A 27,539-nucleotide genomic window follows, 5' to 3' on the forward strand; every position below is an offset into this window, starting at 1 on the left:
CACACTGCTCTAAAGTACAAAAAAACTGATTTCAGGTCAACCATTTGCTCTTTTTCTCTCTCGCTTTCTTATTAGCAAGCTCCCTAAGGCATACTGGAGAAATTAACGAACGTGCGTTCTGGGACAGCTCACATTAACGGTTCGGTTCCCGACAGACTAGAAAACCTAAATCTGTCTTTGAAGGCCGTGACACACCAAGCCGACGTCAAAGAACCGGCAGTGACGAAAGCCGACTGTGCTGTCGCCTCTCGTCAGCTTCACTTGAACACCTAAAGGACTACAGCTGACTGGAAACTAGCACATGCGTTCTGCGCCAGATAATAACTGTCTATATCAGCAGGGATCAATATTCATCAAAACTAGGACTGCAGATCTACAAACCGTAAATAATAAAGCAGCGTCTTAATACAATTCTGAATATCAATCATGCTTATCACTTTCTTCATTCCAGTCGGCTCGTATTATTATGAAAATATTTGTGTATTTGAAAGAGCATGTAAGATGATGTGAAATTAGAGCAGCCGTGTTGTCTTGACTTCTTTGCTCGCTTTTATTCTCGTACACTGATTCGTTCACTAAGCTGAACAACCAATCAGAGCGATCTCTCTCACTGACGGCCGACGCCGAGACAAGACAAGACCCACACCACAAAAACTAGACATTGGCTGACCGTTGGCTTGGTGTGTCTCGCCTTTATGCATAAGGAAAAATCAAGATAAATCGAAATCTACATGAGCTTGCCGAATACCACCGGAAATAATTACGACAAAAATGATGTGTGCAATAGTGCACTTAAAATGGAAGTCCATGCAGCAATGTGTTTCATAACCAGTAGTCCCACCAGTCAAATAACATATTTTGTACAAAACAATGTAATCGCGTCAACATTAATATGAGCTGCATATATTTTGCTTTTAGTCTGGTTTAAGTTTTCCACCGTTTCATTTCAGGATTATTTCGATTAACTAACATGATTTTTAATAGTTTTAGTTAAGAATAACACTAACCCATAGACTTCCTTTGTGAGTGCATTACTGTACACACTATTTCGGCTTATTTTTACAAAAACAAATTGAGTTCCTGTGGTAATCGAGAGCATTCCAACAGATGCTGCCAACAGAGATTAACTTGCATTGAACCCAGAAGATTCCAGTAATCTTTACCAACATACATTAACACAAGAAAGCCTCTTCTAATCCTCTAGGAGCAACCTAATTGTGTCATATCATCTGCTTTCGACGTATATTCATGCATAAACACCATTAATCCGATACAGTTTTGCATGAGACGTTTGTGCGTTTAGCTAGACGACTGTATTATTGAATGTTGTTTCTAAGAAAAGACTGTAAAAGTCTCCTAATACTCGTCTTGTGTTACTTCTGACCACAAACAGACATTACACACACAAAACACACAGAATAGACGTGAACTGACAAACATAGGCTATGATTGGAACAGCAATCTACAAACTACTCGCACTATTTACATAGTATGTATACTAAGGGCAATATGCAAATCTAGTCCTACTGTACTTCATTTGCCAAAATATGCAGTATACAACAAAGCACACTAGATAGGAGAACAATATCCCATAATGCAATGCGCTAAAGTTCCATTTTCAGAGTAAATCAAAAGAATTTTAAGTGATACCAAATGCAATATCTGCCAAAAGTTACATTGTTACACAAAACTGGACTAAAAATGTAAAATAATCATATTTATTTCTAATATAACAACTGGGCGCCATTGCCAAATTAAACATGATGTGATGAGATCATGTGACAACAAAGTACATTTGCGTACTACTGTATCGTTGCATAATGTTGAACATAAACATATACATTTATTAAGAAATACACTACCGTTTAAAAGTTTGGGGTCGGTAAGATTTTTAATTGTTTTTGACTCTTCTGCTCACTAAGGCTGCATTTATTTGATCAAAAATACAGTAACAACAGTAATATTGTGAAATATGATTATAATTTGAAATAACGCCTCTATTTTTATATATTTTAAAATGTAATTTACCCCTGTAATGGCAAAGCTGAATTTTCAGCATCATTACTCCAGTCTTCAGTGTCACATGATCCTTCAGAATTCATTCTAATACGATGATTTGCTGCTCAAGAAACATTTCTGATTATTATTATTAGGGATGGACCAATATAAAAAATTTGGCTGAAACCGATAATTATTTTCATTTGAAAGCCGATAACCGATATATTGGCCGATAAATCTAAATCCAAATTTTTATATCATTTTTGAGAGCCTGATTACAAAAACAAAAGTCTAACCATTAAAAGCATGTCACAAGCACAATTATAATGATGTTCTCATTGTAATTTTATGAAGCCTATATGACAGACTTGCACTGCACATGTTGCACTTAAATGTATTTTTGAAGTGATTCCAATCATATTTAAAGCAATTCAAAAGCATCATGTTGAACAGTGCGCATCAAGTGTCTCAGCTGAAGGAATTAATCCATTATTAATCGGCTTTATATCGGCCAAATTTTCTAATCGGGTCGTTGACGATAACATAAAAAATTAACATATATCGGCCGATACCGATATGATGGCCGATATATCGTGCATCCCCAATTAATTATATATCGTGCTGCTTCATATGTTTGTGGAAATCATGATAAATTTCTCTAAGGATTCGTTGATGAATAGAAAGTTCAAAAGAACAGCATTTATTTGAAATATAAATCTTTTTTAACGTTATAAATTCAATTTACTGTCACTTTTGATCAATTTGATGCATCCTTGCTGATTAAAAAAAATTAAATAAACATCCTACCATCACCAAACATTTAAACAGTACTAAAAAATACAATATATACTGCACAGTATGAAATACGCAATACAGTAGTTTTCCATTCTGCCCATAGCCATAAAGACACACCTCAAAAAATAATGTATCACAGTGTTAATGCTCACATCCTGGTCCTGCGAGGTTAGGCGGGGTTTGGACTGAGCATGCTCAGTAAGAGTGGAGCCTTTGACACAAATGTCAAAGGTCACAAGAAGACAGAGGAAGACGAGGAGAAGGAAGAAGAATGTGGTTACCATGAGAACAGCAACGATGAGTGAAGGAAAGAAGAAATTACCTTTCGGTTTGAAAGGACAATACAGAAATAAGGGTTTAGGGTTACAATTCTCTGCGATGTCAAAAGGTCAAAGGTGAGGCCTCTCGGGCCGGTGCATTAGTACGTTATCGGTGGAGCGTCAGGATGAACGTGGAACGTTTGTGTTTTCGTGCAGGGAAGGGAAAGGAGAGGAGAATGATGGTGGCAAACGAATAACAGCATCTACAAGTACTACAATAAAACTAGACAAACACGAACAACCTACACAAATGAAAATAACCAGCTCAAACTAAAAACAAAACTCACATAAACACATGAAACAATCTTTCTAATGAGCTTTCAGATAGGTCTGTCTCTATTTTTGCGTTCATATTTATTTAAATGTAATTTTTCGGTCGAATCGAAGTAACTGCGAGCGAATGCAGTGAGTGTGTGTGTTACCTTGTTTTTCTTAATGAAAGGCCATAGAGTTTTGCTTTTGCCCTTGCTGGAACGCTCGGCTTTGTTGTCCGAGCGCGAGTTATTGAGGCTGGTCTCGGACACCGTCCTCTTCATCGCCTGACCGTAGTCTTCAAACTCCACATCGCCAGGAGGCTCGAACCCAGACTTGTACGACTCTATGACCTGAGAGGAGTCCTGCCGGGGGAAAAGAAAGCGCAGATAGTCTCTGAATAGGGACTTCACATTGATTTCGTTTGCTAAATAAGCTCATTAGTATTGCTATAAAATAAACCTTTCCCAAAAATATATATTTTTAAGGTTGAGAATGCCTCTAAAAGGAGGATTTGTCAGATTTAGGTCATTTCTGAAGAATATAGCTATATTCCATGAAGGCCATTTGCAGTATCAAATGCAGAAGAAGAGAGAGAATGAAATATTATTAGTTAGACTCATAAATTAGCCACATAAACTGTTTCCATCCACCTATTTTTATGCAAATTTTGGGATATTGCATAAAAAAATGGATGGATGGAAATGCCAAAATGCGCAGAAATTGTAAAAATACACATTAAAAAAAAAAAGCGTTCAATTGGGATAAACTACGATGGAAGCATTTACTGAATTAAACCCTCAATGCACAACAAAAAACTCATGTGACATTTGAGGATGTGATTGGATAACTGGACTAACCATTGGACCAATCGCATCACACAGCATCTCAAATGTTGGTTTAGTTATTCTGAAATGCCTGAGCCAAAGTCTGTCATCAAGAAGATTTTGCATAATGACCTCAATGAAGCGTCTCGCAAAACTGTGTTCCCAAACACTTGCCAGATTACATGAGAGCGTTTCGTCTGTGTGTTCTGAGGCGCAAGTCATTTATGATGTACGAAACAGAGCCACAGTGGCTCCCAGATTGCAGAAACTTCCATTTTTTCCCAAAGGAAGGGAGGATTGTGTTTTCTTGAACACAGGGGATGGAAACTGCTTTATTCGCAAATGTTTTATGCAATATTCTAATTTCGCATACAAGTTAAATGTACATCTTTGGATGGCAAAAGGATGTATTTCAACACACACTTTTGGAGCTTACACAAAGATGAAAGCTCTGGCAGAGCATTTAACAGATAGAAATGTGTATGGATGCCTATAAAAGAAAGTTTCGTCAGATTTATGTAATTTCTGGAGACGTTTTGTCCCAAAAAGCTAATGTCAGAGGCAATGGTCATTTGCAGTTTCCTCTGCAGACTATTATATCTATATATATAAATACATCATTTCTGCAACTGCAATTTCAGTAATCAATTAAAAACACAGAATATACACTCAAAACATTTGAGAGATTCTGGACTATATCAGAGGAGACTTAGAGTCCTTAGTTGGAGCAGTTGGATGTCAGGATGTCACTATTATTTATGTTTTTATTTCAATGTTATACTAATGAAAATATGTATTTCCACAATTTTAAAGTAGATAATTTTATATGAAACGACATAAGTTGCAAAAATTAAATGTGAGCTCCATTACTGTTCAAAAGTTTGTGGTCTGTAACGGTAAGATGTTTTTTTAATAAATTTTCAATTTATAATTTTATTTAGATTTATTTTTAAAAATGACATTTATAATGTTATAAAATATTTCTGAAAATTCAGTTTTGCATCACAGGAATAAATTACATTTCTATTCAAATAGAAAACAATAATTTTAAGTTGTAAAAATATTTTTCAATGTTGCTGTTTTTACTGTATTTCTATCAAATAAATGCAGTCTTGGTGAGCAGAAGAGACTTCTTTCAAAAAACTCTCACAGACCCCAAACAGTAGTGTATGACTTTAAGACATTTCACAGCCTTGTTTTCTGCATTTCCTCTAATAACTGTCCCACCACGGGCAGCAGCACTTGCAAGAGGTATTTCAGACAGGAGGAGGCGCTAGACCCGGTCAAGAAAGAGGCTGTATGAGTGTGTTACTAACATTCTTGGGTTCAATGGACTCGGCCACTTGTGTCATTCCATCCAGGCATTTCCCGATGATGGGCAGAATCTGTCGGTCGACCTCGGCAAACGTTTTCAGCGACTCGCCCATTCGCTCTATCCTCTTCTCCTCCATCGCCTGGATCTTCTGCTCACAACACACACACACACACACACACACACACACACAGAGGTAAAGAGTTAACGTGTGTATTTCTGAGTAGAGAGCTGCAAGATCAGGAATTGCGTGTTTACGCTGTTAACTCATTTGCATAATTCAGTTCATCCAAAAACAATGCAGCCAGTGCATGCAAATAAACAACAATATCAGTAGCCAGAATTCATTCTCAGTGGATGTTTCTATGTGCGTGCATGTGTGCACCTGGAAAATATTAGGGATGATGGTGTAATAATGTTCGTTCTGTTCCTGGTTGAACTTCTGCAGGTATGAGGAATATTCATTCTTGCTGTCAGAAGCCATCTGGTGTCTCATCTGTGCCTGCTGCCGTGCCTGAGAGAGAAAGAGAGTGAAATACAATTGATTATGCATCGCAATATTATTAAAAGTAATTATACCCCTAAAAGCCACATAAAACTTAAACACATGAGGAGCGTCCCAATTTGCATACTTATGCACAATTATATGCCGTTTTGTATAAATAGTGCGAGTAGTGTGTTCACACTAAAAAATTCCAAACAGAATAAGTACACTGAGTAACCCGTGTTTTTCCAACCTTATATCCGTGAAAGTGCACTGGAACGGCAGTCAAACCCGTGACTTCCCACCCGTGAACTCGTACTAGATCGATGTACTCCTAGTTACGAGCTCTGACGTCACATAGCCCGCGAAACCATACAAAACAACAATGGCAGCCACTATGGATGCAGTGTTTCTGCAGGCGGTACACGGTGAGAATACACTTTAGGACAATATAACGTTGCAGTCAAATTAATAATAATATAATAATAATAAATAAACAAGGAGTAAGCACCTTTGGCGACAGAAATTATTACAAATGCGCATAAGCCATGTAAGGTCCGCCATGCTGGTTTGTTTACATCTAGCTACCACAATTCCTTGCGCTCAGGTAGTTTGGCGTGACTGGCCTGGAACGCTACAAAGTCGTGAGTTGTGGTTATAAGTCGTGATTTACGTGCTCAAAAACCTGCCTGGAACGCAGCATAAATACCCGGATAAATAACCGGAAAAAACGAAGTGTGGAATGTTGGACGCTTCATGCATTAACTATCGCAGCTTTAATCATGTAGCAGAGGCTTCAGACTCCGATGTTCAATGACAAAATAACCTTATATAGTTCATACACTACACGGATGAGTTCATAGTGTATAAGTCCATAGTGTATAGTGCGTCATTTGGGATGCAATTTACACAAAAAAAAAATTACGTTTTCTTAAAGTTTTTGTGACAAAACATTCTCATTAAAACTAATCCATTCATAGGGTTATCTCAAGTCATAACCAATTAGATTCTAATTATTAGAACATATCTAATGTTTAATATAGAGATATGCGAAATATGAGATTTTTGACCAATGAGATTTCACGGTGGGCGGGGCTAACCAGTGTGATGATGCAGAAATCCACAAAAAGTCCACACGCAATTTTGTTACGAGTCTCAATGACTTCCCCTAAACTCACACACATACATATACATATACATATACATACATATATATATATATATATATATATATATATATATATATGCACATATGCAACCTCAAAACACACATAAAAATGCTTCCTCACTTCCACAAGACTCACACATCAGAGCATCATCACCTTTAGCCTCATTTACATAGACATATTTATAACTAACTCACAGTTTAGTGTCAAAAAGCAGCTTTGAAGTACGAGTGAAAAGCTAAAATAAAAACTAGACTTTATAAACACCCGCTGCTCAAGAGCTCTTGTGGTTTAAAAAAAATAAAAAAATCATCAGTTTGTCTGCTGAAAAAAAAAAAATGCATACAAATGCATTTGAATGCACATCATTTAAGCGAGAGAACGAAACAGAGAAAGCAGTGTCACGTCAACCACATCCTGATCCGATTCAAGGAAATCACACTGGTTAACCTGAGGTTCAGTGTTGCCATGGCAACACTCCGACGACGACTCCAGCTCATCAACAGCAGACGAGAGCATGAGCGGATGGGAAGTTTAGAAAAGTAAATTTGCTCTCACTGGAAATTTTATCAAAATAAGTCAGACGTTTTTACAGATTTAGTGATGTAATTAGACTATTAAAATTAAAATGAAACTGTGACATATCACTCAGTGCTTGTGCATTACAATATGCTTTCATAAATATAAGAATATTCAAATGTAAGAATATTACATTAAAATATTTACATCATATTTATAATATAAAATGCATAAATATATAAAACATAATATAATATATTATAATTTATATTATATGTATTATATTTTCTTTTTATATTATTAAGATTTTTATAAAATAAATAAATATCATTTAGATGCAATATTCTCACATTTGAATATTCTTATACTTAAGAAAATATTGCAATGCACAAGCACAGTGATATGACAAAGTAAATACATAAATATTTATTTATTAAATATTAATACAAATATAATAATCTAAAATATATAATACATATACAAATACATATGAAATAAATAATATGTATATATTAATTCATATTAAAGGTATAGCGGAGGATTTTCTTTTTCCGGGTGGATCATCAAGACTAATGGTCCTCCTAAGTGTCAATCATTCTGGAGATATGTTTACGTAAGGCCGTCGTACGTGCTCGTGCGCACGATTCACACGATGCCGTGCGCTCAAAACTTGGTTGGGCTTCCCACTGATGCCTCAGTCGCGAAGTTTCTACTTGACAGGTAAAGTTTGGAGAAATCCATTTAAAATCACTGCTAGTAAAAGTTAATGTAAGCTATGATTAGCTCCTGCATGCTCTCTCGTGCACACGTTTAATAGGCGTTCCTTCTCGGGAGCAGGTAGAGTGTTGCGCATGTGCATTTTTTCAAAAAGTGGAGAGGGCGGTTCTTTTCTAAAATTCGGGAAAATCCTCGGCTATACCTTTAATTATATATATTACAAATGTTAAAAACATTTTTTAAATAAAATGTAAAACGAATGGTGAATATACAGCATTGTTTTTATATGGTATATTATATGGTGTTATATTAAATAAAATAAAAACATTTTAAATATTTTGTAAAACTCATGTGGAAACATTGCAAGACGACCAGATACTGATGATTCCTAAACACACACTAACATCCTAATAAACTGTAATATGATGAGCTGACATTTATATGTGGGCCAGCAGAACAGGAAGCTTTGAGATTTACATGTTTAAATATTCATGCCTGGAGCGATGTGACTGGTGGGGTAGCAGTGCAGACAAAACTTTAATCAAGCCTGTGATTGGGTGGCCGTTCAGCAGGTGTGTCGTGTGGGCGTGGCCATGGCTGGACAGGAAGCAATGGTGTCCCGACCATAGACAGTATATAAACGGTCCCGACACACAGACACACACACGCAACACACACAGACCTGCCACGGTGCACCTACCTTCAGGCAACATCGCTTTATTGCATGATATAAAAAAAAACAAATATACATATTAGTTAGCTTAGACTACTAATGAGTTCGTGCTTAAATCTACACCGTATCATGACAGCGACATATCCGAAACAAACCGCTCGACAACACATCAAAGTCAAACAAGAAGCATCAAAACCTCACGACCCTTGAACACACAAACACACTGGCTGCATTCAGAATGAAATACAAGCATACATAGTACACTTCAATTGTAACTGTATCTATCTATCATATAGTAACTTTCAAACTGCAGTACATGCCATGTTTATGTCATACGACCTCATTGCATATTTAATTCAGTGAGTGAAGTCTTAACTTTTGGCGGTATGAAGTTTTTAAAAAATATCTATAAATGAGTCATAAAAGAGGTCAAAATTTGTGGTTGATATCTCTTTCCGGTTTATGAGTCTCAGGGTAAATGGAAGATAAAGTTAAGGCGCATTGCATTGTGGGATGCAGTTCTCTGGTTATATATACGGAAGATTATCCAGCTATTCCATTCATGCACACTTCAAATGCAGTACACAGTAAATTGCAGATAAGGCACGAGTAGTATGGTAATATACTATGCTGAATGCAGCCACTCTCTGATTGGCCCAATACAGCTTATGTACCTTCACTGACACTGACACATCTATGTCTACATTAAAGAGGACCTATTATGCCCTTTTACAGACTCTTCATTTTGTTTTTGGGAACGACTGCAATAGGTCACGCTAGAATGTTTAAAGTAATTGTTGCAGCTCCTCTCTTCCCAGTCTGTCAGTAACGCTCTGTTTAGTTCCTGTCTCTATGAAGCCCCTCCTTCTGAAAAGCACAATGTGCTCTGATTGGTCGGCTGGATCAGTGTGTTGTGATTGGTCTACCACTTTAAGCGTGTTTCAGGAATGTCACTCCCGTTACTATAACCTTGACGTCTTTTAACACACTACTAACTAACTCAACCAGGCCCCGCCCCTTTATTCTGCGTATGCCTTGTGCGGGAATTATTTAAATGAGGAATATTGTGACGTGTTTGTTCCAGGAAGAAAACTCAAGACTACAATGGAGGCGTTTCAAGGAGTTCAGAAACAGTGACACTGATATAGAGAATAACTCCCGCTGGAGTGACTTTGCAGACCTTTTTCAAGCTCAAACCGCAACATTACACACTAAAAAGGTGAAAATGTAAAAAAAAAGCATAATAGGTCTTCTTTAACAGATCTGCAAGTTTGGCTTTGACATGCATTTGACTTTTCGGAGACACTCACACATGCTACCTAAAAGATCTCGACTTTCTCAGTATCTGACCGCTAAATGACAATAACACTCAAGATTCTGGACTCCTGGAAGCAGGCGCTCTTTTCCACGTCTGAATACTTTGGAAATTTCTCTTTGTTCTACACAAGCTATCATACAGACATCTGCCGAGCACACGCTCTGGAACAAAGAAAGATTAAAAATGAGCAAGGCTCATCGAAAGCGTAGGCGATGTTGCCTATCCTGTGAGACTCCACAGTCTCACACACACACACACACACACACACACACACACGGTCGAGTTTCCACACAACGCCACGGCAGCAGTGTGAGACAGCGAGGGATGTGTTAAGATGAAGTGAAGGGAAAAACAGACACATGTGAATCACTGGAGATGTATCACTTATTAATTTTGTATAAATCAAATAACACAAAGAGAGGTGATGACATCAATGACATCATTATTAGATGAATTACAGATCTATCCATCTAGCTAGATAGATAGATAGATAGATAGATAGATAGATAGATAGATAGATAGATAGATAGATAGATAGATAGATAGATAGATAGATAGATAGATAGATAGATAGATAGATAGATAGATAGATAGATAGATAGATAGATAGATAGATAGATAGATAGATAGATAGATAGATGCTGTAATGTCACGATTCCAGTGTTCATGGAAATAATGACTTCACTGATTGGTGGATATGTTTTCAGGATTTTGGGTAGTGTAGATCTTCACTGGGAATTTGGGTATGATAATTCTTTTGGTGATTTCTACATAATTATATTTGATGAGGTCTGCAAACACACACACACACACACACACACACACACAGCCGGTCTTACCTTCTCCACATCTGCTTTCGTCACGTTGATGTCTGCGTCCATCTTCTCAAAGTACTGCTGGGCTCGATCTGCTTCTTTACAATCCCGCTCAAACTTTCGCTTACACTGCGCACACACACACACACACGTGTTAAAACACTCATAGATCTAGATGAATGTCCTTACAGATGTTCAGATGCAGAACATTCACATCTTAATTAGCACACTCACACATGTAACCCACCAAACAGATGTGTGTGTGTGAAGTTCTGCCGTACAATAAACCATCATCCAAAATCACATTGTTTATCCTTCATCTCTCTCTTGCACTCATTTATTTGAAGGGACAATCAACATTTGTGTCCACACTGACCATTGAATCACCCGATCACGCAAACACACAATGAGATCATTCTTACACACTGACACACACAGGCAGTGCTCTCTTCTCTCTCACACACACACACACTGAATCAACAAACACAGCCAGAAGACGGCTAACGACAACACAATCTATCTCAAACGCCACACACTCTGCAGACAGTGGGCGTACAGAGGAGAGTTGTGATATATCCTGTCTGGTTCAGTGTGTGTGACGTCCCACACACACACACACACACACACACACAATCTAGTCTGACACCCAAGTTCAGATCACTTCGCTAACAAAAAATTACCATGGTTATTTTTTTTGGTATCTTTCACTGACATACTTTGAAGTACAGCATGATATGTGCACATGGAAATCATTCAGTAGCATGGTATTCAGCTTAAGTTTAATTAAATAAAAAATACATAAATAAATACAATAATAATTATGCATAATATTATAATTTAATTTGTATTAAAATGTTGTATTGAAAAACGCAAAATTAAATAAATGTAATAAATACAATGTTAATAATATATTTTAATTTATAAATTAATTATTTAATTCTATTTTCATATTTTAATAATTTAATTTGCATTTAAATATAGTATTGAATAATGCTAGTTTAATCAAATTTAAAAATTACAAGAATAAATACAACATTGGTATTATAATAGCATGGAATACAACTTAAGTTTAATTAAATACAAAAATACAATATCAATATTATAATATTTTAATTCAAAATAATAATAATAAAAAAAATAAAAAATAAAAAAAAAAATATATATATATATATATATTTTTTTTTTTTATACATTATTTTGTATTGAATAATGCAAAACAAAAGCCTTTTCACTAGTAATCCCAGACTTTTGGAGAACATTGTACATCAAAGTAACATGGTATTAAGTCTGGAATATTGATTCATTATTGATTTTGGAGACTCACCGACTCCAGCTGTTTCCAACTGGCTTCGACCTGTTGCTGTGCCTTCCGTCCATCATGGAAATGCTGTGAGAGAGAAAGATGTAGAAAATATATCACTTGTTCATCATGATTTATTAAGAGTATAAAGCACATAAAAGCAAATACACATTCCCACAAGAAAATGATAATGCACACAAATTGCACTTTCATTGTTCAGGAGATTGAGAAGTTCTCAATTATGATTCAGTTCTGTATTAGTTTTGTCCCTAAAATTCCTGAAGAGAAACAAATATTATTTGAGTCAGTAGTTGACATAAAGAAAGAGTAAAGAGCTATAAAAAAGTGTTCTTATTGTTAACTAAAACTTAATGTATTAAAAAAAAATTATACAATTTTATAAAGTTTAAACTTAAAATTAAGTTGTACACTGAAGTACTAAAATTACTAAAACTGAAATAAATATAAAAACCAAATAATAATAAAACTATATTAGAAATCATATAAAAAAAAAAAACAGCTAATAAAAATGACAAGAACATATGAAAATACCTAAAACCAACAAATGATAACTAAAATCTCATTCAGAATATAACAAACAATACTAAAATAACACTGTTCAATAAGATCAGTTTGAGAATTTGATGAGAAATGTTTGAGACACTGTTGAAAGATTATTACTGTTATTAAAAGATTATTAAAAAGATTATTAAAAATATATATATCAGAATTTTTTTTTGCAGGACACTTGATCACACATCTCTATTTGCTCTCCATTTAATCGTATTACTAATAAATAATGAAAACAAGAATAACTGAAGAATACAAACAGGGGTGTTGTGTGTATGGAAGCGTGTGTGTGTTGTGTGTATGGAAGCGTGTGTGTGTGTGTGTGTGTGTGTGTGTGTGTGTGTGTGTGTGTGTGTGTGTGTGTGTGTGTGTGTTTGCATGTGTGTGTGAGTAGCCAGGAAGCCATATTGGCGTGTTCTGTGTGTATCCTGTGCGCGTCGTCACACTCGAGGCCGTCTGTGTGTGTTTCTCTCGGCGGCTCCTCTTGGCCTCAGCACTCCAGGGAAAGTGTTCGCTTGGCCAACACTCAAATATCTCTCGCACAAAGAGCTCAGTGTGCCACACAGATAAAGACCTGCTTCTCATGCAGGTCTGAGATCAGCTGAAGACGCCAACAGTCATCAGCTTAATAACAACACATGACAGCTTAAAGAAGACCAATTTATATAGTCATGTGACATATCAAATCATTAACATGTTTTGCATCCAGAGATCTGAAAACCTTACTTCAGTAAAAGTACGGTGAAAATGACTCCAAGTCACTAATGAGTAAAAGTCTATCTGAGAGTATCTGATTTTAACAGTACTATTTTACTCGTACTGAATGTAGGCTCAAATATGCACTAACGTTAGTCCTCGACATCTAAGAGGCCGTTTACACGACACCGCTTTGAAATAGAAAACTTTTTATGTGCTTTGGCCGTTCATTTACACAATAACGGCGTTTTGGGAGCCTGAAAACGTTTGAAAACGGGTTTCAAAGTGCAAGTTTTTGAAAAAGATACCATTACGAATTTGTGAAACCAGTGACTTCATGCTCATGTTTATTACGTGTTTAGTCAATAGGCACGTAGTGTTTCTTTACGAAGTGACATCGCCAACTACTGGCCTGGCAGCAGAATACAGCGCTTCTAGATTTGTGAGGAGAGCAATCACACGTTTCTTTTCTAAAATTGAAATAAAACTGAACATCTCAATATTGCAATCAACACAACAGCCTCTTAAAACACTCAGTGAAGCTCAAATGCTCAAAAAGGGCATTAATAAACTAGCCTGGAAATCCTTAATGGTCTGGCGTCGACTAATGAAACTCGGCCAGCTCGAGGGGCGGCACCAAGCATGCATTTGAAAATCTCACTGCACGCAATTGGATAACACTACAACCAATCACAACAAGCCCCATACGCTTAGCTACCAGCGGAGCTAACTAGTAGATTAGACTCTTACTGTTTCCGGTCGGCAAAACAGCAAAAACGCCCTTCTTGCAAAGGAACGATTTGAGCGGCGTCTTCTGTTCCTGTTTTAGATAAAAAGCCAAGTCTAACTCGTTCATTGTAGCGGCCAAAGCCGTTTCAAACAACTGGTGTTCATCCATAGCCATCTTGCAATGTTTACTAATGACTTCGACGTCACAGCGCTGTCGTCATCTTTAGCTCGCCTCTGGCCCGCCTATATCAGATGACCAGATGTGATTGGTGCAGCTCAGATCGAGGGGCATATCTAATGAGCATCATCACTCGACACCAGAGTAACTCGCTGAGCAAATTCAACTTGTGCTCTCGCGAGAACTCTGGATTACCAGGGTATTATCCTTCAAAATGTCTCTTCAATATAACATTTAATCAAATGTTATAAATGTTACTATAAATATTCCTTTTTTGTCACTTTGGATAAAAGCATCTGCTAAATTAATAAATGTAACATGACATTAATAAAATTATATTTTTATTTGATTATTTATTTTAATTACAAAAAATAAAAATTCTTGTACAATTCCTGTAAAATTAATCACTACAATAACTAAAATGAATTCCCTTCAATAACTTTTAGTCTAGTCTAATGTTGTTTGTAAAACACACGAATGTCAGACGGTCAGATTAGACTCAAAGTCCTGTTTACCACACAGAGTCAGACTGCAGAAGATATCAGCAGAGCATTAATATCAGTTTAATCGCAACACGACACTGTCCTTTACCACTTTTTGTTGAATATTTTACTGTATTTGAATAGCACAGGGTATATGGTTCCTATGACAAATGTAAAATACTTTGCAGTTTGTTAAATGTGTCAACTACAAATCATGCGGTGTCTGACTTCCTGAAACTGTACATTTTGTGGTTCAGTGACACTTTCAAAAAACAGATCCGTTTATTTGAGAATATTGAGAGTATTCTTGACTGATATATATAGTCCTGCTCAAAAGTTTACACACCCCTTGCAGAATCTGTGAATATTTTAACAAACTAAATGTTCTTTATTTAGTACTGTCTTAGTAAAAGTTCCTGTGTAAACTTTTGAGCAGCACTGTATATGTATTTATTTAATTAATTATAATTTAGAAAATTCCTGAAAATATTTATGAAATGTATGTATATATATATATATATATATATATATATATATATTTTTTTTTTTTTTAGATAAGTAATATTTATTAATAAAAAAATTCAATTAAAATATGAATTAATATATATATTTTTTTTTTTTCATGATTTGTCATCACAACTTCTCTTTTCTCAAATCAACTTTTTTTATTTTAGTTTTTTATTAATGTGTTTCAGAAAACATATTTAGAGTTTCTGTTGTTGAAACCAATCTCCTTCAATGTGTTAACTCACATTTTTTATTTCAATGAACTCAATGAACTCAACATTAACATGGCAACCAGGTAACTTACTTTTTTTGAGTTAAACTAACAATATATTGTTTAAGTGTATTTCTGAAGTCCACAGAATCTGAGGACCAAAAGACTTTAGGAAGATGTTTGGATCTCTGTATCATGAGCTGCTGTTTCTCTGTGCTGACAGAGACGTTCAGAATGACAGTGAGAAAACAAGTGAATGAATGAAAGAGTGTGAATGTGATCAGTATTCATCACTGAGAATCTTGGCTGAATAAGAAATGCAGGCATGCAGCGTGCGAATAAAACCCTATAGAAAGCATTATGGGTACAAAACCACACAGTCAGTCAATAGTGAAGGAGTCCAGTTGTGTCTAGAATAGCGATCAAGGCTTCAGAGAACGCCTTCACAAACACACATACACAAGAAGGTATATTTATCATTCTATTATGGTGTTTAAAAAATGTCTTACTGTGTCTTACGCAAAATGCTGCGGCCCATTAAAATAAACTTAGAAGCGGAAATCTACACTCAAAGCCGATCTGGATTTACTATTTCATCCAACCAGAGGAAGTCAACCTGTTCTCAAAGAGGAAGTTGATCTCAAGCTGATTTACAAGATCAAGCTTCACTGTTAGAAGAAAAAGAACATAAATAACAGAGAGAAAAATATGCCCTGATGAACAGATGAAAGAGCCTAGACTGAACAATACTGTGCTACTTCAGAGAGGATTTGAATCATTTATGCTTCATACACACACACACACACACACACACACAATGAAGACTTGTTTCCATGGATCAAAAACAGAACAAGAAAAAAAAAAACAGAAAGCAACTGACCTATCTTGAACAATAGCAAATGCACTGACATTATAACTCTTCTATTATGCATAAAATAAAATATAAAATTAAAAAAACATAAACATTTATTTAATAAAAAATTAAATTAAAAACAGGATAAAGAAAATATTAAAATAAAATACAAAATTAAGTAAAAATAAATAAATTAAAACATAAAAATAAAATAAAAAATAAAAATTTTTTTAATTTTTATTAAAAACAAAATAAAAAATTAAGTTAAATTAAATTAAAAATATAAAATAAAAAATAAAAAATAAAAAATAATAAAATTAACTAAAAACACAAAATAGAGAGAGCACTGGCTAAATTCACTGCAACTTCCGGGTTTCAATTTCAGATAAACCTGCCCATAACCGACACAAAACTGAGGTTGGCCACTCTGCGTGTCAGTCAGTTGTCTCTTCATGTCTAAGAAGGCATTCCTGGCCTCAATACGACTTAATGCTGTTAGTCAAAGTCTGGCAATGCACAACCAGTCTGGCCTTTGTCATAAAATGAAGTGCTTTTGTTTCCGTTCTTCTCTTGTTCAGCTAATGACTGTCTCTGGATCAGTCTGAGGAACTGAAGCAGCACCTGTCAGGTTCTGGATTTATCACATCCCAGAATAATAACCTGAACTACTGCGCAGCGCCTACAGATGGAGCTTGTCTCAAACACACACGGTCCAGGCCCAGTGTGTGCACAGCTTCTTCAACAATGGGTTTAATAGAGATTTACAGTACCAGACCATATGCTGTCTGGATTAAATCTGAGCAAGACTGTTTTTAATTAGTTCTCCGTTGCAAAGTGCATAAACTACAAAAAAATTGTAATTTTTTTTTACATATATGCATATATATATATACACGTATATATCTGAATGCACAAACACATCCAAAAATGGCACGCGTGTCTCAAATCAACAAAATGAACCGGTGAACAGAGGTAGACGAAAGAGACAGATAGACAGACAATTAAAAAGAGTGAAAGAAGAGGTTTATAAAACAGGAGAGAAGCAGCATTCTGGGAAAACGGCCAGACAGACACCATGGAGCCCTGCTCAAAGTGTGTGTGTGAGTGCTGAATGCTGGGAAATCTGCGTTCTTCAGGTTGATACTAAAATGCCTTCATCTTATTTGATAAATGAAAGATGAACGTTGTGTTCTGACACTGTTCATGTCATTAGTTCAGCTCTGTCTGGACATAAATCATAGAGTCGACCACCACGAGAGCTCAGTGTCACTCTGGTGATGGTTCTCGTCTGTGTGTGTGTGTGTGTGTGTGTGTGTGTGTGTTTATGTGGAATGATGAAAACACACACAGACACACAAATGAGAGTAATTCATATACACAACCCAGACACTTTCAGTCTAAACACACAACAGCAGCTCTATTTATGGAAGTGAGGGAGACAGAGCGAGATGTGTGCTATAATTCTGACAAATATGATCTTTTAGAAGAGAAAACTCTCCTGTTATAGTTTTATATACTATTATTATATACTTTTATATACGTTTTATATACTAGTATTACGAGTTTTATATACTCGTAAAAATAGAGGGCAGTATTTTGTTTTAAAGTCCTAAATAAAAATGATCAATATTATAATTACACTTAAGTAATAATAATATACTAATGTATTAACAATAGGTATATGTATGTATGTATATAATTTTAAACATAAAATTTATTTAAAAAATTCTAACAATTATAAAAATACATTATATATATTATATAATTATATATAATATATATATATATATATATATATATTTTTTTTTTTTATATATATATAATTACATATTTATACAGATACAATATATATAATAATGTAGATAAACTTTATATACATCTATCTAAATCAGATTGAAATATAAAAATTATTAGAGTAATTAAGTCATATATATACACAGTATGTGTGTGTATGTGTATGTATGTATGTATGTATGTATGTGTATGTGTATATATATATATATACAAAAAAAAAAATATATATATATATATATATAAAAAACTATATATATATATATACACACACATACATACATATATATATATATATATATATATATATATAGTTTTAGTATATAACTTATATAAAATGCATTTTTTTTTACGTTGTTATATATATATATATATATATATATATATATACACATATATACATATATACATATATATATATATATATATATATATATATATATATATATATATATATATATATTGAGTGATTAAAAGATTAAGAGCTTTAATCAAAAGATAATTTTATTACAATTTACTTTTGAAATGAATAGTTTATTGATTATTCACTTAAATAGGAAAATACCTAATAGCCTAACAAACTACTTGCAGGCAAGCTGGATGAAAAAGTGGGATATCATGAGAAATGGATGAACATTGTGTGTGTTTATATGTAGCTGAAGGTGCCGCATTATTCACATCCTTCAGAAAGTAATCCTAACAAGTTGTCTGTGTTTAATAAACTGGAATAGAAGACAGGACTTTAACCTCATTGCACATTTCACAGCTGTAACTTTAACTGGGCGATCCTTCACTCACCGTTTTCCTCTCTGTTTTGACTTCCTGTGCGTATCGCGTGAGGTCAGCGATGATCTGTGACGTCATGTTCTCTGCGATGACCTCATGCTGGCCGGCGTAATCGTTCAGCTCGTTTAGCGTCGAATAAAACGCGCGGCACCAAGTGTACCTACGACAGGAAGTGACATCATCAATATAAGAAGTCATGAATCTATCTTGACTAGTAAAATGTTGATTCAGACATCTGGTACATGTGATCCATCTGGATGTATACCAAACAAATCTAACATCAAAACTTAAACATACTTATTCTCGTCTTCCTCTTTCTTCTTAGGCTGGTATTTCTTGGACAGGTTCCTGCACAAAGTTAAAGAAAAGCAAATGACTGCATATGTTTGAAATACTAACATACTTCTCATACTAGTTCTACAAATGTGCAGTAAACAACCAGAACACCACTACCATATCCCTAAATGCAAAGTGATCAACCTGACTTTTTATTTTCATTAAATGCACAAATAAGTAAGCAAAAGTAAAATAATCATTTTATTTCCAAGAAAATAACAGGAAATAATACATATGAATGAATTAAAAATTATACATTGCAGAATAAAACATGCAGCATAATCTAAATGTACAGTAGCATACTACTGTTTGAAATAAATACCATGTATACTGTTTCACATACTATAAAAATACATATTCAGTGTATCCTCTGCAGTATGCTAATACTCAGTCATTTTAATAGACACGCATGTTGAAATGTTTATAGACCAATCAGAAAGCTCAATTAAGAAAAGCGACCAATCAAAAACAATATATTAGTACTAACAACCAATCAACAAATTCAAATATGACCTTCAGGGAACTTTTTGTCTTTGCCTTTGTACATGTATTTAAAGTGAAAGTGAGGCTCGATGCCTGTGTGTGGAAACTGTGACACAAATGGCGTGTTTCTTTGTAGCCTTTCTCGTCACAGCCAGATGTTATTCTCTTTGTATTCTATTATCAGCATGTATACATACAGAGCGTCTGCCCGTCATCAGTGCCTCGAGGAAGGTGTGTGTGTGTGGGGTGGGGGTGCATGCATGTTTGCATGTGTGTGTGTGTGTGTGTGTGTGTGTGTGTGTGTTCATACTGCACCTTGCCGAAGGGTAAAATACACACACTAAAATAAACACACACTCACGCACATGCCTACAGCGAGACGACCTCTCGTCCCCCATCAGCCCTTCTGTCACTGTGTGTCTTCTGCACATATTCTACAGCTGTGTTCAGAATAACACACTAACACACTGCTTCTGTTACTGCACAGCATTCTCTACACACATATAACACACACTGGTGACGTACTACACTTGTCAAAATGTGCACAACTGTCACACTACATAGAGTGCTGTATCCCACAATGCAATGCACTCGACTTCACCTTCCATTTCCAATATGATGAATGACCTGGAAGTAACATCAACCATAATTAATAACATTAATGACTATCTATATAGATCTATCTATCTATCTATCTATCTATCTATCTATCTATCTATCTATCTATCTATCTATCTATCTATCTATCTATCTATCTAGTTCTATCTAGTTCTATCTATCTAGTTCTATCTATCTAGTTCTATCTATCTATCTATCTATCTAGTTCTATCTATCTATCTATCTATCTATCTATCTATCTAGTTCTATCTATCTATCTATCTATCTATCTATCTATCTATCTATCTATCTATCTATCTATCTATCTATCTATCTATCTAGTTCTATCTAGTTCTATCTATCTAGTTCTATCTATCTATCTATCTATCTATCTAGTTCTATCTATCTATCTATCTATCTATCTATCTATCTATCTAGTTCTATCTATCTATCTATCTAGTTCTATCTATCTATCTATCTATCTATCTAGTTCTATCTATCTATCTAGTTCTATCTATCTATCTATCTATCTAGTTCTATCTATCTAGTTCTATCTATCTATCTATCTATCTATCTATCTATCTATCTAGTTCTATCTATCTATCTAGTTCTATCTATCTATCTATCTATCTAGTTCTATCTATCTATCTATCTATCTATCTATCTATCTATCTATTTGATAGTCTGTCTATCTATCTATCTATCTATCTATCTATCTATCTATCTATCTATATATATATCAATCTATCTATCTATCTAGTTCTATCTATCTAGTTCTATCTATCTATCTATCTATCTATCTATCTATCTATCTATCTATCTATCTATCTATCTATCTATCTATCTATCTATCTATCTATCTATCTATCTATCTAGTTCTATCTATTTGATAGTCTATCTATCTAGTTCTATATATCTATATATCTATCTATCTATCTATCTGATAGTCTATCTATCTATCTATCTATCTGATAGTCTCATATTCATGTATTTTTCTACCAATTGTGTCCTACACACATACACACAATATTGACTATTATCTTGGCAAATTCTCTTTCTCTCTCCATGCAGGCAAGTCCCTGTCAGGATCAAGATATCTGGGATATCAGTGTCTGTGTCTGTGTGTGTGTGTGTGTGTGTGTGTGTGTGTGTGTGTGTGTGTGTGTGTGTGTGTGTGTGTGTGTGTGTGTGTGTGTGTATGTATATACATGCATGTATGTTTGTGCTAGTGCATGTATATAGACAAAATTATAAGCTGTATCCCATACAACAAGTGCCATGGTATTACCATAAATATATATAATGGGGGGGGGGGGATAAGATGCTTAAAAAATAATGTGGTACATCAAAAGAATCAAGGTACTACCACAGTACTTTTTTTGTACATGATTAAAATGTATTCATTTCATCGGAATGTGCCCACAGAATGCAATTCTATCACGCAGTGTATTCGAGGTTATAAGTGCAGTTCATGGCATCCAGTAACAGACTGGTATGTGTGTGTGTGTTAGACGGCTGAACCCCCGCTGCGTCTGGGAATTAAAGGGGTTTCCCACTGTTATCTGGAGGGGGTTGATGTACAGTCAGTGTGTGTGGATGTGTGTCCTCCAGTGTCTGTGAGCTTTAAATCCTATCACTGGAATGGGGGGTGGGGTCGAGGCGCGTGATTGGCCCGTGCAAATGTAGGTCACCAACGAGGAAAACCATGCAGACACCTTGTTACCACGGTAACCTGCATTTTCTTCCCAAATTTAACACACACACACACACACACACACACACACACACACACACACACACACACAGAAAATACAAATGTTGCCCTTCCTTCCTGTATCCTTGAGCTGTCAGCAGCAAGATCACATCTGTAATTAGTGTGTGTGTGTGTGTGTGTGTGTGTGTGTGTGTTTAGCTGTCTGGCCTTTATTTTCACACTAATACACTATAAAGTACAAGCTGCTGCACCTGTGTTCATTTGAATGGACACGACAGATGCTTTGCAGGGGTTACAGTGGGATTTTGGTGGCGGCCGAACCCTAAGATCTGGTGGTGATCCTGGTGCTCTAGGCAAGATGAGACTTGACCTCTGACCTATTAATCCCCAAAAAAGTATTCCACCTAATTACCAATGTTAAAAAAACAGCTTAAACAGGTCTCCAAGCCTGATCAGACTTGTCTGTTAACTGGTTTTAAATTGGTTTTCACCAGCTTGGAAAGGCTGAGGGTCCAGATTAAACCAGCTCAAACCATCTTAAAATGGTCTTTAACAGCAGGAAACATACATATATATACTAGAAAGCTAAATAAATACACACATATAAGCATGAATATATGTTGTTACGTTTATGAATGTTATTTAAAGGTGCGCCATGCCACCTTCATTCAGGTTTTTGAATCTGCACGATAGAAACATTGGTAACACTTTAAAATAAGGTTTCATTTGTTAACAAGACCAAACAATGAACAATCTACATCTACAGCATTTAATAGTATTTTTTTTTTAATCAAAGGTTGTATCTGTTTACATTATTGAACTAATGTTACAGAAATGTCCTATTCATATTTGCGTTGACTATGTTGTACTAATTTTGCTGTATAATATGCATTATATCTAATATATAATATAACCAAATATCTAAGGTAAAAATATATAAAAAAAATATTATATATATATATATATATATATATATATATATATTGCAAACTGAAAAATTTTATTATTAAAGATTTAGTGCACCTAATTAATCAGCGAGGTTAATGTAATACTCACCTGATCTGTCTTGCATAGTTAAGCTCGATCTCTGACCTTTCCTTCACAAATTTGGTGTATTTTTCCACAAAGTCGATTCCCCACTGTGTGTGCTTTTCCAGGTTATCAAACTGATCCTGAGAGGCAGAGAGACAGAGAGAGAAACATGTTAAAGTTGGCACAATAACAGTGAAAACTGATGTTTCAACACCTTGAATTAGTTGTTGAAATCAAAAAATGTTCCACACCAAAAAAGGTTCACCAAAAAGGCAGAACAACACATGTTTGATGACAGCAGCCAGTGCACGGGGTCACAGGCAAAGGCGTCGTTCTGCGGAGGTCAACAGGAAGTGGACAGGAAGAGCCCGCCCTTAACCCACTAGACTCACTTTGAGCATGTGAAATTTCTACAGATGCTGCAATCATCCATGGTATGACGTCACACTCTGCGGCATTGTTGAAGAATTTACTGTTCTTCTATTGGCCACACGTCTACAAATTCAAAAAACTTGAACTTTGGAACGCAAAAGAAATGCGACACCAGAGATGGTCTTTTTATTGGGAGATACGAGGGTCCGGGGCTCTACCACTGGAGAAAGCATAACGGCTAACTTGGTGTGCCTTGATAACCAATCACATTACAGCCTTGACGTCGTTGAATTTCGTTCATAGTTGTGCGACAGATAATCACTGTTTGCGGATACCATAAGTGCGGTAAACTGAATCATACCCGTCACACAAACATGTTAAAGATTAGATGATGGGCTGTCTATTTATTAAATGATACGCCATTTTCCCACAAAAAAAAAGCAGTTTATTCAGCATCCATTCAAAAAAAGGCCTTCCCTCCTAACCTTGCGTTTAATAGGGATGGTTCACCCAAAAATTAAGATGTTGTCATTTTAAACCTGTATGAGTTTTTTTCTTCTGTTGAACACAAAAGAAAATATTTTGAAGAATGCTGATGATCAGACATTTGACGGTAGCCATTGACTTCCATAGTATTTCGAATTCGCGATCACGCATTTTCTATGTTGGGAGCGGTGGCACTGAACGCAGATTTTTAAAATAATATATTTGTCAATGACTAAATCATCCGTCATCATCCTGTCAGTCATCTCTCCTTACTCTTGTCATGTGATCAGTGAAATCACCAGTGCCATAGACCGGCCATTCCCACTAGTGGTCCGTGAGGGTACTGCAGGTGGTCCGTGGAAAGGCAAAATAAAATATAAAATAACATTTTACCAGGAAATTCCCATAAAAAAAAAGTAAAAAGAATATGTAGGCCTATATTGATATGCAATTTAAATAAAATTGTCAAGTTATTGTGTGATTACTAAAATAGGCTAGTGGCGCTCGGCCGTGACGTTCAAGTCCAGCGCCGTTAGAACCACAACATGGATCGGTGGATAACAACAGGTTCTCTGAAGAGAAAAGTGGCAGAGGCAGATCTCATTATCACATCACACGCATAGCTTTTAGTTTATAGGCAGTTTATATGAAACGAAATGTTTATAAATGGAATGAATAAGGCCTGTTATTATTTTCATTTCCAGTTATTTTCTTGACCTCGCGTTTCTGAAATGTTTTGCGGATGTGCTTGTTAAGTGAACAAACTCAAGCCTAACGTTACTTTTTGAGGACTTGTAAAGCTCTGAAGATTAATAATCCCCTAAAATCGCCAAAGGTTTTGAAATGTTGACTATATCCAAGTGTTCTTATTACTGTATAGATTTCATACTCCATTGCTATGGAAATAAGCCTGTTGTTCAAATGAACCTGATTATGCCCTCGGGCGCTTGAGTAAATAAATAAATTAAATATGTGTGCCGTAAACTTTATTTTAACAAGCCGTATGTACTGATGTGATGACCAGTTTTTAGTGCTAGTAAGCCTATTTAGAGGTGCGGATTAATTCAGGTGTGTGTAGACATATTTTATTATGTGTATTATGAGGTGGTCCGCAAAAATGATTGATTACAAATAGTGGTCCACACACACAAAAAGTTTGAAAACCCCTGCCATAGACTACCACAGCAAGCCTACTCGTGACCGGCCCTTTATACTGACATGAAATTGAGTACGGTGTCAAAAATAATGAACTTTTTAATGAATGTTATAATTTTTGAATTTTCACTTGATGTGCTGGAGTGATATTTCTAAACTACTAAAATAATTAGTTCGCACTTTATTAGTTTTACATGGAGATGTAAAATTTCCAGGTTTTAAGTAAAAACATCAACAGACCATATTGGTCTTCATGAAACACAAGCAAAATAATTTTATGAGCAAATTATTGTACATATAAATTGTAAAATGCATAATCAGTGTAAATAAAACCAAATAAAGTTTTTTCTAGCTTGGATCATCTACTGCATGTTTGGGATGTTTCTGATGGTTTCCTAACACAAAAACACAAGAAACCAGATTTACAGACTGTACGGTCCAAGTTTTATTAAACAACTTAAATCTTGTGAATACATGTGCTAATTATTTATTTATTTTTTTGCAATTTTTTTTTTTTATCTAACCACAATCAGAGGCAGTGGCACATTACATCAGTAGTGTTTAAGTTAATGGGTCTGAAAGTTTTCTTCATGTCTTAATATGCTATGGTCATCTATAGAGGTATGGAGTGTGTGTCAGGTTTTAATTTGTCCTTTGCAGATGATTTCCGGTAAAACCTCTTTGCAACACACAAATACACACCACAGAAATTAGTTCTAGATTACACCTCAACTAAAACTGATCACACATTTTGAGACGTGACAGGCTCAGTTTAAGAGCCTGATGCATGCTGAGTAAAACATGACAGAAAATATTTAGACTTTATGTTAATGTCCCTCTAAACTACCTTTTCAAATCACTATGGAAAATAAAGGTTCCAATTAGAATCAAAACTTATTTTACAGCCTGATGTCATAAAAGAGCCTGTTTAAGAACAAGGAACTTCTAATTCTTTAGAAAATCCATGTAATGAAAACCCAGAAACCAAAACACTGAGCCTATAATGAAGTAAAGAACTCAAGAAAGCAACTTAAGAATCCTACACATCCAAAATGTGTCTTGACAACCAAACATTGCTTTGCCGAACCTAAGAACCATTCAAAAACCCATTCTCAGCGCAGTAAAATCGCACCATCAGAACTCAGACAGAAACTACACTAAATAAAACGCCAAAGTGGTACTGCAGTAACGCTTCAATCACCTTCGTTTGACTCCAGCATCCCCCCATTTTCTCTTCAACCATCTCGAAGTCTGCAGAATTCGGCCAGATTTCCACTCGCACACACTCGAGAGTATGAGAGTTAGATTCAAAAGAACATTTCACTTTCTCCTTGTGAAAGAACACACTAGTTTAATTCATGTTCGTGCAAACCGTCCGCATGCATTCAGCCAGCAGACAGGATGAGCGCTCAAACCTTTGTGAGTGTGTTTGTGTGCACAGGATGTACATGTGGGTGATGAGCTGGGTTTCTGCACTCCACATTAAAAATTTGGTCGATTGTTTAAAGGTATAGTTCACCAAAAATGAAACAAAGTCATTTGCTCATGTCGTTCAAAACCCATTTGATTTTCTGTCATCCGAGGAGAAATTGATCAATAATCTTTACATAGCTCTTTTTAAATTACAGCAGTTGAAACCAAAAAAGTATTATAAATGTACAGTTAAAGTAGTCCATACGACCTGAGCGCTATATTCCATGTTTTCTGAAGTAATGTGAGTGAGGAACAAACCAAAATGTTTTACTTTTTTATAATTTTAAGGCAATTTTTTATTTTTGTGATCATTATAAATTGGAGCTGCACGATTAATCGTTAAAATATCTCGATTCAAACACCCACGTGATCTCATTCTGAAATGACAATGATTCGGCTGTCTATTAAAGGAGAACTCGGTAACTCTAGCGAACTCTAGTCGCTTCTTCGCTGATTTTCCCTTTTGTTGTCGCATGTTTTCCCCACAAGCTCCCCCTACAGCTGTGGGGGGGCGTATATTTCACAACACAGTCGTAAAAAACTCACTTGCGGCGGCCTCCTTCCCCTCTCTACCGCTGCTCATGTGCGTTTG

General features: G+C 35.4%; 1 protein-coding gene across 18 annotated transcripts in view; it reads right to left on the reverse strand.

Moving 5' to 3' along the window:
• The window catches only part of fnbp1b (formin binding protein 1b), a 78,000-nt gene that overhangs the window by 17,845 nt on the left and 32,616 nt on the right, over positions 1 to 27,539 (reverse strand). For all 18 annotated transcript variants that reach the window (XM_084386364.1, XM_084386362.1, XM_084386361.1 and 15 more), the window contains exons 2-9: positions 23,486 to 23,601; positions 19,597 to 19,647; positions 19,312 to 19,459; positions 12,521 to 12,583; positions 11,221 to 11,325; positions 5,890 to 6,018; positions 5,509 to 5,655; positions 3,536 to 3,730 (exon numbers count right to left, since the gene is read on the reverse strand). In XM_084386364.1, coding sequence (XP_084242490.1) covers positions 3,536 to 3,730; positions 5,509 to 5,655; positions 5,890 to 6,018; positions 11,221 to 11,325; positions 12,521 to 12,583; positions 19,312 to 19,459; positions 19,597 to 19,647; positions 23,486 to 23,601 — 954 coding nt within the window. The remainder of the gene's footprint in view (positions 1 to 3,535; positions 3,731 to 5,508; positions 5,656 to 5,889; positions 6,019 to 11,220; positions 11,326 to 12,520; positions 12,584 to 19,311; positions 19,460 to 19,596; positions 19,648 to 23,485; positions 23,602 to 27,539) is intronic.

This window comes from Rutilus rutilus (genome assembly GCF_951802725.1).
Source record: "Rutilus rutilus genome assembly, chromosome: 18".
In the NCBI taxonomy this organism is placed as follows: domain Eukaryota; kingdom Metazoa; phylum Chordata; class Actinopteri; order Cypriniformes; family Leuciscidae; genus Rutilus; species Rutilus rutilus.